The sequence below is a fragment of the Mytilus californianus genome, unplaced genomic scaffold (assembly GCF_021869535.1).
Source record: "Mytilus californianus isolate M0D057914Y unplaced genomic scaffold, xbMytCali1.0.p SCAF_10, whole genome shotgun sequence".
Taxonomy (NCBI): domain Eukaryota; kingdom Metazoa; phylum Mollusca; class Bivalvia; order Mytilida; family Mytilidae; genus Mytilus; species Mytilus californianus.
Window position 1 is genome coordinate 39,726,224 of NW_026262582.1, and position 19,090 is coordinate 39,745,313.

At 31.8% G+C, this 19,090-nt stretch overlaps 1 protein-coding gene across 1 annotated transcript in view; it reads left to right on the forward strand.

The window, feature by feature from the left end:
• Nucleotides 1-14,154: 14,154 nt before the first annotated feature.
• LOC127718099 (uncharacterized) overlaps nt 14,155-19,090 on the forward strand; it is a 28,499-nt gene continuing 23,563 nt past the window's right edge. The window contains exons 1-3 of the mRNA XM_052223991.1: nt 14,155-14,217; nt 14,449-14,550; nt 15,075-15,114. Coding sequence (XP_052079951.1) covers nt 14,494-14,550; nt 15,075-15,114 — 97 coding nt within the window. The 5' untranslated portion in view covers nt 14,155-14,217; nt 14,449-14,493. The remainder of the gene's footprint in view (nt 14,218-14,448; nt 14,551-15,074; nt 15,115-19,090) is intronic.

A 19,090-nucleotide genomic window follows, 5' to 3' on the forward strand; every position in this document is an offset into this window, starting at 1 on the left:
GATGTTACACTATTGTTTCAGATAAGGATGAAGGTTTGGTACCATTAAAACGTTTAAAGCCGCTGCAATTGTTTGCACCTGTCCTAAGTCAGGAATCTGATGTTCAGTAGTTGTCGTTTGTTGATGTGGTTCATAAGTGTTTCTCGTTTCTCGTTTTTTATATAGATTGGACCGTTGGTTTTCCCGTTTGAATGGTTTTACACTAGTCATTTTTGGGGTCCTTAATAGCTTGCTGTTCGATGTGAGCCAAGGCTCCGTGTGTGTTCAAGACCGTACTTTGACCTATAATGGTTTACTTTTATAAATTTTGACTTGGATGGAGAGTTGTCTCATTGGCACTCATACCACATGTTCTTATATCTATATGGAGTACGGAAATATTTTTTACAAAATAAATAATTTTGTTGTTCGATTTGTACGATTTGAGAGTACTCACAGTTACTGAAAGCTAGCTAAAAGCCAAAAACAATTAATAATAAAAAATCATGCATCAGAGACTAAAATCAACTAAAACATCACAGGGATTTAGTGTTTTAACGTCATGGACAGTCAAAGAAGACATGCCTTGTACAATGCCAAAATAATTGTATCGACAGGCAGTAGGATAGTTAGGAGCTAACCTTTTAATATATATGTATAATGTTATATATAGATAGAGTAATTAATCTCTACATAGAAAATGAACGTGGATATGTATTTAAACATCCCATAAAACCGTTTGAAAAGAATACAAATTTAGTTATGTTTTAATTTGCTGATGATAAAATCGATAGTTGTGCTAATGTAAACTATATTCAGAGATCTAATTACATTGGTACATGTATGATAACCTTTACTAATAAGTTTGTTTAAAGGTTCGATGAGTTTACACGGATCACATAGTGATTTCCGCGCTTTTAGTACAATATTACCGTAAAATTTAGGATGTGAAAAACTTTTTTTAACAAGTTTTCTACAGGTGCAACCAAGTTTACTAATCACATCCCTGTATCTATGAAAGAATTTAGTAAAAGTTTTACGTAATTTATGGTAACGAAATCCCTGACTTAATAATTTACCAGGGATACATTGATTACGTTCGTTAAAATCTATGACATCACTACACACACGGGCATAACGAACGAGTTGGGATATATAAACACTGCATGATGAAGGCAAAGGAACATCGCCGTCGAAAAAGGGAAAATTAACAATAGGCAATGAAAAATCGTCTCTTTTGTCGTAAATTTTAGTATGGAGTTTCCCTTTAGAAATTGAAATGTCTAAATCTAGAAAAGGACAACTACTGCTGTTTATGTTTTATTTATTTAATTCAAAGTAAGTTCCTTTTGGTAAATTTCGGTAGTATATTTAGAGAACTCTGGATTATTTTACGAAAAAATATCATCAAGATAACGCTAGGTATTGTTGAATGTATCAACCAAATGTAACAATGACGTGTTTTTACTGAGTTTGGTCATAAACTGAGATTCATAGAAAAACAGGAATAAGTCTGCTATTAAAGGGGCGCAGTTAGTGCCCATAGGAATACCTAATACCTGTCGATACACTTTATCGCCGAAACGTACATATATGTTGTCAAGGAGAAAATTTAAAGCTTCGTTCATATCTTCACATTTCCAGTAAGTGTCTAGCATACTTTCCTTTTTCATTACAGAAAAGGCTTTAAGTGAGTTACAGCACATAAATTTGCAATGAGATTTTTCAAAAGACCATTTAATTAAATATGAAAACTTTTTCTTGTTAAGATTGGGTGGAAGTGTAGTGTAGAGAGTAAAAAAATCATAACTGTCATCAGAATAAGAAGGTTTTCAATAGCACGTATTTTATCTAAAATCTCTAAAGAATTTTTAACACTCCAAAAATACATAATACCATTATTTTCATAAGCTTTATTACAAAAGTTAATAACAAGTTCTTTCATATTAGTAAGGGAGGTAGTTAGAAGCACTGACATATTAGTAGTAGAACACTTAGTAGATGCGGAGATGAAACGGAATTTAAATGGTTGTTTGTGTAATTTAGGTAACCAGTACATAGCAGGACTTTCAAATACTAGTCAGTAAGTGATCTTAGGAGTGGTTTCTAGTATTAATACTGGTAAGTTAAGAAAAGATTAGACAAGTTTTGATTTTTATTTTTTTTTTTTTTTTTTTTTCGATTGATGGATTTTATTACAATAACATTGGTCTCCGGTAAGTAAAACTGACCCTGTCTACATAAACTAATCGTATGTGTTGCTTTATATTGTGTTCTTATATTTTTTATTCATATCATGATAATTTCTGTCACAGAAAGGTTTGTCAGCTTGTAATATGTGTACTTTCCTGCGCGTATTAGAAAAAAATACCAATGTCAGATTATTTGACCGCTCAAATACATTTATTTTATTTTTTCGCTGTGGCTGCATTAAAACAACAGAATCACACTCCTTAAATATCATCAAAATATCATTGAAAAGTCTTAATTTATTTTATGTTCCGTTGATAGCGTGCGGCCACCTTTAAGCGCTAGAAATATCAGTAAAATATCCGGGCATAAACTAATTTCGGCAATCTTTTTGCAGGTTGATTTGAATTATCTCGCTTTGAACTGACTTGCATTGTACGATTCAAGATATTTACGACGAGAATGGATATCCAATCTAAAACAACCTAGTCTCCTTTTTTTAATTCGTTATGCCAATTTTATTTGAAAGAAAAATTAAGCTCTCACAGCCCCTTAATTACCCTTCTCCTTTGCTGATCTAACAATATAATGCTTTACATGTAGTATATACCTTTCTGTAAAAGTTTACCGCTATTCATTTTTATTTTTGTTTGTTTTGTATGTCATTGCTACTAGTAATAAAGTAAATTTTGATACATTTGTTATCCATTCGTTTGATGTGTTTGAGCTTTTGATTTTGCCATTTGATTAGGGACTTTCCTTTTTGAATTTTCCTCGGAGTTCAGTATTTTTGTGATTTTACTTTTTCATTATTAAGTTAAAGTAATTGACACATTTTCATCTTTGAGTTAACGTAATTGACGCATTATCATCATTAAGTTAAAGTACGTGACTCCACACGTTGTAATCATTTCCAAGTTTATAACCTAAATAATTTTGAATAAAGAGTATCACAAGAGCCTGAATTGCTAACCAGCTATGCCATTTTAATATATATGTTTCCCTTCATTGCAATCAGTACTAGTAATATAGAGTTAAACCTGCTTTCAGGCAATAGCATCTATTAGCGGTCTACTGATAATTACGGCGAAGTTGTCTTAAGGATGTTCGCTACTCTGTTTCTAAATAACAAGCTTTTTAAAAAATTGTTATATATTGAAAGTATATGATTAAAGGAACCAAAAAAGCAGAAAAAAATAAAGGATTCGTATGCTTGTTTTCGAGATTTAAGCCATTGAAAACTTGGTGGGAAATGATTCTCTTTAGATTTTTCATTCACATTTGCACTTTTTTTCTTTCCAAAACTATGAAAAAATAATAAGGATTTTATAAGATTTTCAAAAATGGCTTTTTAACTATATGTATAGAATTATGAAAAGAAAAGTAGCAGGTTAGCAGGAAAAATCTTTATAAGCACTACATGGGTAAAAGCAGAGGATTCCGAATATCGAAAAAAAACAAGAGGAGCGAACATCCTTAAGTTGTTTGTACTGGACATTTTTATTCTTTCAAATGTTTCTCTATCTTTTACAGTCTATTTGTTATTTATTACATAAATCAGGCTGTTAGTTTAATTATTTGATTTGTTCAACGTTTGTCATGTCAAAACAGCTCACAACTTGCTATATGGTATGATTTTTTTGTTAATTGTTTAATTACGTTCATTGTCTTATTGGTAATTATATTACGTCCTTTTATTTTAAATAGCTATACAATAATTGTCTTACACCCAGTTGACTACTCATTTAATGTGCGTTATCAAGTATGATTAATTAGTTACACTGTGTGCTAGTGACCTAATGCCTTATATATTGCATTAGGTCACTAGCAAACTGTGTTAAGGATTAATCTTACCTAACATGTGCAGTTGAGACTAATGGCTTATTGAAGTGATCAAGTCTTCAATATAAAGTACCTACTTCTATTTGTCTAAACAAAAGCAAATGCAAACACTATCAAATTGTTAGCTTTAATGTGTTTCTGCCTTTTTTTTTTATTTTGTCGTTCTTCATCAATTTGTTCATCTGTTGTTTGAGTGTAATTTTTCAGACGTCATGTGGTTTTTATTTAGGGACGTACTGATTTTATGTCATTATTGGATACCCCATATCTCTTGTTTTCCATTCTATAACACTGCTTCTAACCGTATATTGAAAAAAAACACGACCACGTACACCATATTAACTATACAGGGTTTCCACGTGTTTGCTTTTAACCAATGATATTTCTAAAAATGTAAAGGAGGTAAGCTACATATTTATATCAAAAGTGATATTTTGTTTCCTGAATAGATATATTGGTATAATAACAATTTTATCTCACTATGATTTACATGATAGTAAACAGGTACATGTTTTTAGTGGTTCAAATGGTAGAAAATTCACACTATTATTCTAAAACCAGTTGTTGGCATGATACGGGTTATGTTCTTCTCATATATTTTATGATTGTATGATACTAAACCCCTAACTGGAGGGATTGTATTCGATTTTCATATGCTGAAGACATAATCTTTTTAATTGAGGTCTGGATCTGGTATGTCAGTAACTGCTAGTAGTCCTTTGTTAATTTGTTTATCAATCTCATTTTGCTTAGATTCTTTTAATACCTATTCTGACATCGTACTCGGACTTCTTTTAAACTAAATTTTACTGTGCGTATTGCTATGTGTTTCTTTATTCTTCATTGGCTAGAGGTATAGGGGGGGGCTGAGATCTCACAAAACATGTTTAACCCCGCCGCATTTTTGCGCCTGTCCCAAGTCAGGTGCCGCTGGCCTTTGTTAGTCTTGTATGTTTTTTAATTTTAGTTCATTTATATGTTTTGGAGTTTAGTGTGACGTCCATTTTCACTAAACTAGTACACAATTTTATTTAGGGGCCAGCTGAGGACCACCTCCGGATGCGGGATTTTCTCGCTACGTTGAAGATCCATTGGTGGCCTTCGGCTGTTGTCTGCTCTTCGGTCGTGTTGTTGTCTCTTTGAAATTTTCCCCATTTCCATTCTCAATTTTACATTCTAGTAAAAAATGAAATTCATTCCAGTTTGAAATACTCAAATGTATTTGCTCATTATGGACTTTAAAAGAATAACCAAATCGACATAAAGTAAAAAGACAAATAGTTTTTGTTTCAAGAATAGAATGTTTCGTGGATGAATTCTGAATATGTAATAATATGTGCTGAATGAATTGATTGTTTTTTTCCCTATTGGTTCAATTGAACTGACATTTTTTTTTTAAATTGTACGATACAATTCCAAAGAACAAACATAATCTACCTTAGTTCGAATCATATTTTTATACGTGAACTACATCTAATTCGTCGGTTTATTTTCTTTAACTTGTAAATCATTGTCGAAAATGTGTGGATATTGAAAACATACTATTCAAAGGATATATTTTTCATGAATTACAATTTCTAAACGAGGTTTTCTAGTTTCACAATGAATCAGTAGTTTTAACTTTCAATCTCTATTCTAAGAAAGGAAGGTGCATTTTTTTAACTACAATGCTGATTTGTACCGCAAATATGTCAATCAAATATAACAACACAGAAAAAACAAAAAGAAATAAAAATTCGGCATACACATCAATAGTTTATCAACTTTATGTATCTTCTAAATGATGACATGAAATAACTATTGAGTTCCGTTATTTCAAGTGTTTGCTTGTAAGAAATAGTTTACCTGACTTGAGTTTCAGATGAATATTCAAAATGCATTGCTGCTTAAGCGTAATTTTCTTAACTATGACAGAGGCTATACTGATTTAAAGAGTCTATTGAAATACCGGTCATCAGCCTAAATTATTGTGTTTTGGGTCAAAGTCTCACTATTTTAAAAGTTGAATAATGATATCGTAATTTCAGAGGATTTTTTATTATTATTAAATAATGAGATAGTAATTGTGTAAACAATTAAACAACACGTTAAACATTGCATTTAACTTTATCAGGAACACTCAAAGCTGAATATTTGAAAGTCAAGGATTTATAATCATAAGAACCGAAACAGTTGAAGAGCTAAATGACTAAAATGGATAATAAGAAATAGCCAAATCCATCTAAGGTGAACTTTCCTGAGGAAGTTGAAATCTTGTTTTATTTATACTTTCTTAATTGATAAAGAAGGAATCCGAGAAAGGTTAGTTATAAATCATAAAGTACAACTACAGAGCTGATGATGCATTCGGAAATTGATAGCAAACTAGCAGAGGTATCGACTCATTGCTGTAAAAATGAAAACAACACGTTATAATGTTTATGTGTCCAAAGCGCTTTTCTGGGTTTACCTTAACCAGAAACGCTCAAAAACGAATATTTCAAAACTTAGGATTTATAAGAAACCGAAACAGTTCACGAGCTATATGACCAAAAAGGACCTAAAAAATAGCCAAATTCATCTCAGGGTTACTTTGCCCGAGGGAGTTAAAACCTGAGTTTCTATATAATTTCAAAATCTATAAAGTGACAATTCACGAAACGTTTGTCATAAATCATTTCATTACTGAAGGTATCATCAGTCGCCGTTTGGATTATGTTGAAATAGGGTTGATTCTGTAAAACGTCAAGTTCTTTTGAACACAAATTTTGGTCTTTTGTCTTTTTAGTTCCGGTAAATATACGAAATAGATTTTTGTGTTAAAATAATAAACAGAAAACAATTTGGGCCATTATTATACGGATACAAATTATGTAGATGCTATCCAATTGGAATAAAGCCTCCTTCTGGCTTCAATATATCAAATTACAAGGTTCCAGACAGCATGTCATAAAGCTACGTGTAAAAATAAATCTGTATTGCTATCTGCATAGTGCACTGCTTTGTCGTTCTTATGAACAGCATTTCGTATTTGTTATTGCTAAGTGAATAGAACGGATTAGATAATGCCGTTTAATTTGAATGAATGACAAATTATACCCCGACTTAATTATCTTTAAAAAAATAATAAAAATTAATCGATATGGTTTTTACTAGATACAAAATTTGAATAGCCATGAAATTTTGTATGCATGACCAAATGTTGGCAATATTAGCTTACATATCTAAGAACGGTTGAATATGCAATGATTTCTGTCTTTTTCTTAAAGCTGACGTTTTGTTTTCATATATATCTTGACACTGTTGTAAAACAAAAACATGTTTAAAATATCGATATTGGTATAAAAGGTCATGTTCTAATTATAAAACCAGAAAAATTTAATGAAAGCTATTTATTGCTTTTCGGTCAAGTACATGCTTTCCGTTTTGATCTATGTATACGAATATATGTCAATTCAACAATGCTAAAATTCAACAAACACAATTAACAATTAAGGGATTTCCGTTTATATTACTCATCATTTTAATTAATTGACTAAATGTCATATTTGTTTGTTCTTTTCTTAATTTCAGTTTTAGAGTTTTTAATTTGTCCATCAGTCTGTTTATGTGCCTTGTAAGCGCATCCACGTTGCGGTCAATGCACATTAAGTAAACTTTATTCGATTGTAGAACATGAAGGAATATAGCTCCGGACCTACATGTAAATAGAGAGATTATCGAATTATTAACTTTAATATTGCAATCTCTCAACACAGACAGTTTCAAATTAGTTCTGATATACACCAAACAGCCTGGTTACTTTAGCATTGATTGATAGGCACCATAAGTCACAACAGTAATTACTTTTTGTCTTTATTTTTATTTTTGTGTTTCCATTTTTCTTTTTGTATACACAGAATTATTTGTAACTCTAATATTTGGAATAGCATGTACACACTAGCTAGTAAATCCTGTGATTATATTGATTGGAAATTAAAATAACTTATTATCTTGGTATGTAATGTTACCATGCATAAAGTCCTTCTAGACAAAGTATACACATTACCAAACACATGGATACTTAATTCTTCATTCTGGCCATTAAATGTTTAATCCCATGTGTGCTATGGACGTTATGCGGTCAACTCGACTTACCGAAATAGTTTATTTACTAATGTGGGAAGTGCAATCATATATAATCAGAAGTTATATGTCATTGACATTGTCTGCCCTTTGTCTATATAAATATATATATTATATATATATATATATATAAACAAAAACTGTTTTATTGTGGGTAAAATGTCATTTTATTTGTGTAATGGATATGACAATTATAAGTTGTATAAATTATCCGCTCCTTTTGTCATGGATTATTTAAGATATATTTAAACTAATATTGCAATATGTGGTAATAATATCTCGGAACACCTGTTAAAAGACTAGAAGGATATATATATATATCAAACTTTACTGCGTAATATTATTTAACTTTAATGTATTGTGTGCATAAAGATATATAACCCAGTTCTAAATATCAGGTAGTGGAATTTGAGGTCGAGTCTCCTTTTTTAGTTTAATCATCGTTTTAGTTTCTCTTTTAATCATCCTTAACATGCTAAATGGTATCAGTGTAAAAGAAAATTACTGCTATAACGTTTATTGAGTATTAATTCGTATTTGATATAGGCTTGCATATTTAAACTTAACATTTTTAACGCTTTCATTTTTTCAATTTGGCACAGATAAACACCATTAGTATAATTTATATCTGGCAAAGATTGAGTACATGTAAAGTAAAAGGTGAACATCTGTCTTGACTGTTCCATCTGAACACATTATGTGAACACGACCTTAACATAAATATGATCATCGTGATTAAAAAACATAAGATAATTAATTGCGTTGCTTGTGAAATGAACTAGAAAAAGAGTGGTGTGTGTAGTTGAATTGCTTGGAGACACTCACGAAACCTTCTAATATGTTTGTATGCACTTATTTCTCGTCTACACATGTGGAGCAGGATCTGCTTACCCTTCCGGAGCACCTGAGATCACCCCCAGTTTTTGGTGGAGTTCGTGTTGCTTAGTCTTTAGTTTTCTGTGTATTGTCATCTGTACTATTATTTGTCTGTTTGTCTTTTTTTTTTTGGCCATGGCGTTGTCAGTTTGTTTTCGATCTATGAGTTTGACTCTCCCTTTTGGTATCTTTCGTCCCTCTTTTTCAATCTATGATACGTTTTGAAACGAGGCCTGTATGTCTGATTTACAATTATGTTTTATAAATCTGGCGGTTCTTTTCTATGTATTTTCAATTTTTTGACATCTCCAACATCACAGCACTGTTGTTCTGCACTGATATGATGATAGAAAAATACGTTTTTTTACTTGCACTCTTTGTGGGAATTGCTTCAGATTATATTATTCAAATCTAATGTGTAGATTATTTTTCCATCAATTTTGTCTATACGAAAGCTCTATTGAAACTCATTGGGGATTTTGAGTCCTTGTTTTTGAATTTATTAGCCTTTAAAACATTCTATCAAATATTAAGGCCTCGGTCATCACTAATAATGAGAACTAACTGTCGAAACGAGCATTTAATGATGCAGAAAAATTGGTATCGCTAATGTTCTTGTTCTATGTGTTCGAGTATGTAGAAGTGGCCAGATTTTCTTTTGATGTTCATTATGAAGCATTAGTTTCCATTTAATTTCATCTATTATACAGCCACTTGTTCTTGATTTGTCAGTATACTGTATTTAAAATCAGTTAGCATTTTATTTGTATATTAGAAATGAATAAATGATATTTGAACATCGGTAAATACAGTCAACAGTCAATTAAGAAGACAAATCAAAGGTTAACAAAAAAATTAAGGTCATCACATGAACTCTAAATTTGACAGTATGCATTGATAAGATAAGCGTCTCCTGTTATACTTGTAGGTTAGGTGAGGGTTTTGTGCAGGCAAACTTGTTTAGCCTCCACATTCTGCATGTGCCTTTACAAAGTCAGGAGACTGTAATTCAGTGGTTGTCGTTTGTTGCTGTCATATTTGTTTTTCGTTTGTTGTGTTGTCCTTGAATCAGGTGTTAGTTCTATTCGTTTGAATTATTTAACATTTGTGATGTCGGTGTCTATTATGACTTATTATGCGGTATGGGTTTTGCTCGTTCTTGAAGGCCTTTTTCTATTTTCATATGAGTCAGAGTTCTTTCAGACACTTGTCAAAAACAAGAAGATCAAAGAAGCCAGGTCATTTAATTTCACATTTAGATGTATTGATGATGTTCTTTCCATTAACAATCCAAACTTTTCTGATTAGGTTCCATCAATATATCCCCCAGAACTAGAAATTAAAGAAACCTCCGCCTCATATTTAGACTTATACCTCGAATTTGACATACACGGTCATCTCAGTACCAGAATTTATGACAAACCAGACGATTCTAATTTTAAAATTATCAATTTCCCCCACCTTAGTAGTAATATACCAACTTCACGCGATATGGGATATACATTTCCCAATTTTTTTTGGTATTCAAGAGCTTCCAGCTGCTACTCAGACCTTGTAAAAAATCACCAGTGTCTGAGCAGAAAGTTGATGAACCAGGGGAATGTTAAGAACGTCTCGTCCTTTTTTCTAAACAAATTCATCGGAAGGTACCAATACCTTGTTGATAAATATACCGGACCAAAATCACAAATAATACACGATGGTCTTGAAGTATAGATTCTGGGTACTGACGTTGTTTATTATCTTAATAACGTGTTTTAGTACGCTTGTATTTGTCTTTTTGTATATTACGTTTACTGTCTAGTCTATTTGTGGTGATATCCATTTGACGTGACTCGGTACATCCCGTCATTGTGTTATTGTGCTATGGTAAATTTTTGTATTCTTGTCTTTCATTTTTGCTTATATGCTTTGTCTATATGCCTTTTTGTGTTTCTTTGTTACACCTTTGTTTGTTTTATAGTGATTAAGAATTTGACATTTTTTCCTATTATGTCTGTTTGTTTTGTTCACACATCGTTGTCAATTGAATGGAATTTTATGCGACTGTCATACAAGTGAGAGGTTTAGCTAGCTATAAACCCAGGTTTAATCCACCATTTTTTACATAAGAAAATGCCTGTACCAAGTCAGGAATATGACGGTTGTTATCTATTCGTTTTATGTGTTTGAGCTTTCGATTTTGCCATTTGATTAGGGACTTTCCGTTTTGAATTTTCCTCGGAGTTCGGTATTTTTGTGATTTTACTTTTTTCTTATACTTATTTTATGATTACCCGACTAGCGAATCCACACTCAGTAAAATATCAAAATCAACAATAGGCCACATTCGGTTAAAATAATAGATAAGATTACTTTTCTGGTATCTAAACATTTAGGACTGCAACATTATGTCGCTAGTGAGTTTAGACACAGACATATCGGTAAACTAATTCGTGATGGTGACCGTTATACTTCTATAGTATCGAATTAACTCTTTCTTCCTCATAACTCTGTTTGAGCAGTTTTTATGTCAGGAGCACGCATCTGCAAATGAAGTTATATATAGTTTGAACACGCATGAGCGTTACAAATCAATCACGATATGTTTACGCCATACGATGGGACAAAGAGTATGGTAAATGCTCAGAAATGGGAAGTGAACGATTTTTCCAATAGGCCAAATAAAGTACAAAGTTGAGGAACATTGAGTGACAAGGACATCATCAGTATATCTGAAAATGAATGTAAACAAGAATGTGTCCATAGAACACGGATGCCCGACTCCCAGTATAATTTTCTATGTTCAGTGGACCGTGAAATTGGGGTCAAAACTCTAACTTGGCGTTAAAATTAGAAAGATTTCATAGGAAACATGTGTACTACGTTTAAAGTTGATTGGACTTCAACTTCATCAAAAACTACCTTGACCAAAAACTTTAACCTGAATCGGGACAGATGGACGCACGGACGGACGGACGGACGGACGGACGGACGAACGAACGAACGGATGCACAGACCGAAAAACAGAATGCCCCTAGGTGGGGCATAAAAACAAATTTCATGTCAGTTAACTTTTCTGTTTTTTAATCCTATCCTTACCTCCTCGTGACCGCGATATATAAATATATTTTACAAGAATACATGATTCGTATAACAAAATTCTTAACTACCAGTAAGACTTACCGGTATGTTCTAACCATGGTACAATTAATATCAAGGAATCCCATGTTATTAGTTTCATGATTATTTATGATCTGTTTCTATTAAAACAAATATAGCATTTATAATCATTTTATAATTTCAAGAGGATATTGGAAATGTGTTAAATACGTTATTAAATTGCAATATTAAGTGTTCGATATTATTAGGTATAATTATTTCCTTTTTTGATAATGCATAATATCATTTCTGAGGTAATTTCATTAATTATGAAATACCATCATGGCACCAATATCAAATAGTAAATAGCTTTTATTTACTTTTATATCTTCTGTCTGTTTTTAATTTGGAAGACTCGGTGTGGGTTTCTTCTGATGTTTTATTCTTTTTATGTAACCGGAATATTGTTATTACATAGGTTTTTAGTTTTATCTAAAAGTTTATCATATAAAAAAATTTGTTCGAGAAAATATTTTCAGGGCGATTACAGTTGAACTTTAACAAACTATATGTCTCAAGTAACGAAGACTTGTCTGAACTTGAAAAATAAATGAAACATACATATAAATATACAGTTAAATCATATGTATTCAAATGTATTTTCAAGGATTCAATGCCTTTGGTCTACGTGACTTTTTATAGAAGAGCCTAATTTGCTAGAGCCCTGTTTTGTCACAGATAAAAAAAAATTGTTTAAATTTATGTACATAATCAAAGTTATTAAAGAGCGGGAAGATATTAAAGAGAAATATTTTCAGGAAAAAAAATTCCTCATTGTTCATTAATTATATATTTTTAAAAAAAAGAGTCTTAAATTCTGGAAATTTCCCTGTACCTACCATCTGCTATTGCTAACCAGTGATCGATGAATTCGAAATTTATAAATTAATTATTTTCATTCAAAGTTTTGAGTAAGTAAGCAAATGAGCATGGTTTGAGGTTATAATTTTACTTTACTTTGTTAAACAGTTTACCTTTGTCTTGCAAAAAATATATGAATACAGGATTTAAGATTTTTTTATATTGTATGCATATATTTCTTAATTAATCAACGAAAATAATTATATTTCATTTTTCTTTCGACCATTGCCAAATTGAAACAATTTCAGTGCCTTCTAAGCGATTTTACATTACTTTAATTTATTTTCGTTTATTTATATGAATGGTAAATATAATAATGTTGAGATGAAATGTGTATATGATTACTGCTAAACAATGAATATAATGTTTGATTTTTGATTATTAATTAATCGCATTGTTGCTTCGCATCACGGTGCGGAGCTATTAGTTTCAGTCGACATACACGCCATCTTGAAATAATTACTTATCACATATATATATATATTCTGATTGGTTCCTTTTTGATGCAGCTGAGATACAGCAACAGCTGTTGGCTTAAATGAGATAAAGAATACAGACTTTTCTCGTCTCAGGATAAGACATCAAATGTCGGAAAATTAACTATGTGTATTTCAGTTCCGATCAACTGTCATTAATTCATGTTCGTTTTATTATGCAATATGCACGATTTTTTTTCCTAAACAATGTTCCTATACAATGTTTAAAAAAATGCATTATCTGTATTTTATAACATCTGCCAATCTAGGCACACCTCCAGAGAGGCACACCTCCAGAGTCGTGTCTATTTGTAAATGTTTTAATTTTCAATAAGTAAAGTGAACAAAATTTTAAAAGCATGGGTGTATAACGCACACTCTTAAAGTAAATCCATTTTATATCAATCAATATCTAAAAATACCACATTTCCAATACTAAATCAACAACCACATGCACACATATTACCTACAATTAGGATAGAGCGAAGCAGTCCACAGCTTTTTAGAAAGCTCAAACTTGTATTACATTGTCTTTAGATATACGACATTTATATCAATCATATTCTCACGATAATCATTTCTTGTTCATTAGTGCGTAACAAAAATTTGGTGCAAAAGTTAACAATAACTGTTACCTTATTTGAATAATAGTTTAAATGTTTTCAAATATATAGTTATCGATAAATTTACAGTTAAAACCAGTCACGTTTTATTTATATATAGAAATTACTTCCTTTTTTCAAGTTATGTGAGTAAAATTTTATATCTCTCATAAAATATTCAAATACTCAATTAATAATTAATAACTGTATAAAGTAATTTTTCAGCATCGCAACAATATTGAGTTTCTTTTCATAAGTAAGCTTTATTTCATTAATTCTCTTTTCGATGTGAGAAATATTAACCAATAAAATACGCCATTTGTAAATGGAAAAATATTTGGAATAATTATACATTAGACATGTTATCGTATTTGAAGGTCCCAAGAAAGAAATCAAAACAAAGAAGGAAATAAAAGAGAAGAATGGCATTGATGCTTCTTAAAAATGCTAATCAAAAGTGGTTAACAACTTGTCAAGTGGTAAGTCGTTTAAGGATGTTCTCTTGGTGTTTTTTTTTTTTTTTTTTACTTTTTGACCGAAATTTGGAATCCTATGTTTTTTCGATGTGGTGCTATAAAAAAAATCTGTTTTTTAAGTTCCGTTATATATTTACTACAAATTCATAACAGTCTTTTAAAAAGCTTGTTATTTTGAAACAGAGTAGCGAACGTCCTTAAATTTTTTGTCGCTCACTTGTAATTCAAAGATTTGACATCTATTTACCTCTGTCTATTAGAGTTAGATAGATGGTCGCTATTTGTAAGCATAGGTCCTTAGTCTGTTACCGGGACTTTTTGAGTAAAGCATTTCTATATCAAAATAATTAACAATCAACAAAGGAAGATGAAAAATTATAATTAGGTAATTTCTTGATCTATAACTCAGTTAATTGCCTTTAAATTATAGTTGTATAAACTATGTTGGAATTTAGGACGATTTCGTACATATGTTATCATGGAATATTATTTGATGAGTAATTCATAACCATTTTCTATATATACAGTTATCTCTATTGGTACTGGTGGTTATAGATTTAACCAACGGTGAGTATGGACATTTTTTGTTGCCATTCATTCTCTCTATGTTTATATTTTGCGAAAAAAATATTTATATACTGTCAAACCTGTTTTGAACGGTTACCCTTTAGAAAACAAAAACCCGACCTTTGAATTGAGGTTCAACATGCAAAGTTATTACTACAAGAGGTTGACATTGAAAGACAGTTTGTTTTGTTTTTGTTTTTTTGATGATAAAAGCACTAAATTTGGCATGGTAGTAGTTTTGGGAGTTTCAAGCAATATTAACTATGGACCCAACTTGAAATTTCAATATGGCGGCTATTTCAAAGATGGCCGCCATAAAATATCAAAATCAACATTTATCACTTATATAAGGTCACATTTAAGTTCAAATTTGGCATGGCAGTAGTGCTGGGTGTTTCAAAAAATATTAGCTGTGAACCACCTTAAAATTTTAATATGGCGGCTTTTTCCAAAATGGCCGCCACAAAATATCAAAATCAACAAATATCCCTTATATTAGTTCAAATTTGTCATTTATTAGTGCTAGGTGCTTCAAACAATATAAAATATGGACCAAAATTGAAATCCAATATGGCGGTTTTTTCTAAGATGGCCGCCATTGGATATCAAAATCAACAAATATCCCTTATAGAAGGTTACAAAGTGTTGGTTTTTTTTTTGACGTACCTGCAGTAAAACTAAGTGCCCTATACTACCAAGTGCAAGCAACATTTATATACTAAAGACATCCATATAAACATTCGTGAGGAAGGTATAGAAAATCGTTACTACGGTACCATTCTTGCAGAACAGTAGTCAACAACGAGGGATCAAGTATTGATACTGGCGTTAATCCAATATTTAAGCTAGACTTAACTAGAATGTATACTTCTCGATTCGAAGTTTTCTTTATGATCAATTGGAAGAGGACATAGTAATGATCTGAAGAAAAAAAAATGCTGTTATCTCAGACTTGCCAGGACATTAACAAGGCATGTCCTTGCTTATCCTGTTTAATGATTATTTTGGTGTTTCATTTAAATAAGCAATCGCAACAATCTGTTTGTATGACAATGGTATTTGAAAAAAAGCTGCACATGCTGGTAGTTCAAAAAGACATGATGTAGGCAAAAGTTTTTTCCACAGTCATTAAATAATTAGTTATTAATCGTTTGGCCAAATATTCAGATGTAGTCGAGTTATTTTATTGAGGCAAATACGACGCTATCCAAATCGTTCGGCCAAATATTCTGATGCAGTCGAATTAGTCTATAGAGGCTAATACGACGCTATCCATTTCAAAGTTACTTCTGTTTGTTTTTTCACTATTCTTCTTTAATATCATATTCAACTGAACTAAACCCATCTCATAATGTATATATGCCTTCTTATGAATGCTAGAGCCAGAAAAGGAGGTACTAAATGACCAACATGTTTACGTTTGTCGTTTATGAATGATCCAATAATCCATGTATCTACAGTACTAGAAGATTCCATCTTTGAAACATTCAACATTGGATATGTGGTTCCTCCCTCGAATCCTGGTGGTTTTACAACAGCAGCCGTGGACAATATTGACAACAATCGTTACATTCAGCATCTTCTAAGTCTAACTTAGCAAGTTCGTCATATCCTTACGCTTTGAAATATATGCATTTCCTTTATAATCTCTGGTACTTTCACCTTTATATTATGCGCCAGCACAACTGTTCGTATTATTGCTCTAACTTAGTATATAATATATAAATATTACTATTGAATAAGATACAATGTAAATCCTTAATACTAACAAAATATAACCATGTGTTTCATACTGCCATCTGTTAATTACCGTTTTATGGACATGCACTCTGTCAATTGTCTAACCAAAAATACATGTATGCCAACCTGGTACAATTAGTCAGTTGTACAACTCTATCCTTACATGGTATAAATAAGTTAACAAAAAGATAACACAGATGGCTTGAAGCAGATGATAATGCAAACATTAAATATGTCTAGACATCAGTCCACGAATGTAGAGCCAAAACAAATGGTCATCCGCCTTTATATATCAGTCCGCATTAACCAATGTTTCAGGAAGAGATAAAATCTATCACAACGATTCGACATTCGATGAATACAATTCAACAATGTGGTTTTTTTTCCGAGACATGTATCAATTATCACTTGTGAAACAGCGGCAAACATATTTCTAGCAGAACAAAGAATGTTTTTGTTTTAGGTCTTCATAAAGTAATTTTTTCGTTGAGAATCTTATGTGATTGGTTAGAAAACAGTGGTTGAAAAGGTTTTCAATCAAGGAAACATAGTACTTCATGAACAGCAGATTCTGTCTTAGAGGCTTTCATGCATCATGATCAAGACATTTCCATGCGGTTTCAGTAGGTGTACTTTACATTCTTATGCAAAGATCCTGGCATAATTTTTACTGACGATTGAGACCCTGATGAGAACTGTGTAACATTCAAAGAATGGATTAATAACAGAGAAATTGAGAGTTCACTTAACCACAACTGGTCTGTAACATTGAGGACTATACTGGACATGTTGTTGTGAGATCATTAAGAGAATGCTCCATCTGGGTGCATAAAGATTTCTTTATACTGCTTATTCATTGATTCGTTGCATTTTTCCTTCCAAATTATGGCTTCCAGGACCCGTGCGCTATATTATGTCATTAAGCTGTACAGTTTAGGTGTTGCAAACGTAATTTGAAAATAGAAATGAAGATTAAGCCCATGCGTAGAATTACACACTTGTAAAAGAGAAGGTATAGTAATCAGATTGACAATACATATCGGAACTACAGCATTTGATGGTGTTTTGTCTAGAAATGGCCATAGTAATTAACAAGTTTTAATCCACCTTCAAAATAATTTAACGTGATCAGGTAAACCACATGATGTTCTACACCAGGAACGTTTTAAAAGCAAACACACAACATTCTCAAAGCATGTGAAAGCTTAACATTCTTAAGGCGGGGAATGTTTCGCCCTTTTACCCAAAGTGCTACTTCGAGTGACAGTGGATGGCATATGCCATATGGACATTTATCACAAAGGTATCAGCATTTTGTAATGAGCTAATACAATGTAGTTGACCGATATAAAACGAATGTCATGGTAGATGAAGTTGCGCGAGGACAATTGTGTTATGTAAACACTAAATGGGCTGAAATATGTTGAAAATGGATAAAAAACGCAAAAAGGTCTAACAGCAGTCAAGAAATCACTACACAAAAATCTAAATATTGAGCAACACCAACCCAACTAAAAGCCGGGGATGATTTCAGGTGCTCAAAAAGTGTCAACAGTTCCTCTTCAACAAGTGACACCTGCCTATGTGCTCTTGTTTAAATAGATTAATGAGTCATATCCAGTAATTAGGCATATATCATATGATAGTGGATTTATAAATGTCTCCCTTCTAAACTTTAGAATCACAAAATTTAAAACATGTAAAAACCATTGGTACATGTAATTATACAAAACTTGACCGAATGTGAACGTTTGAAATGAAACAAGGTTTCCCGTGCGTGTACGATGGATAAACAAGACTTTCACTGTTTGACAACACAGACCAATAATTGAAAAATAAAGAGCAAATCACACCACATTGGAAGCATTAACAACACAAGTCCCTTTTCATTAAAACTAGGGGTATTCGTAGTTGTTACAGAAGAGTGTGTAGTTTCTGGCCAACTTGAAGCACTCGTGATGCTACCATGATTAGCGTTTGTAAAAATTTTGTCATAAGTCGCTTTTATTGATTATCTTGATGTTACCACAATCGAGGAAAAAGAAGACTTGTGGCAAAGAGAAGTAAAACACATAAATCATCAATTGTGACTCAGATGGTACCTAATGGCCAAACAAATCCTGATGGCGTCCTAAAAACTTTCGAATGTTTCCATTTATAGGATCTTTGATTAAATTATCTTGCAAGCAGCATCCATGTATCATGGAAATACAATCCCTAGAATATTGTATGAACT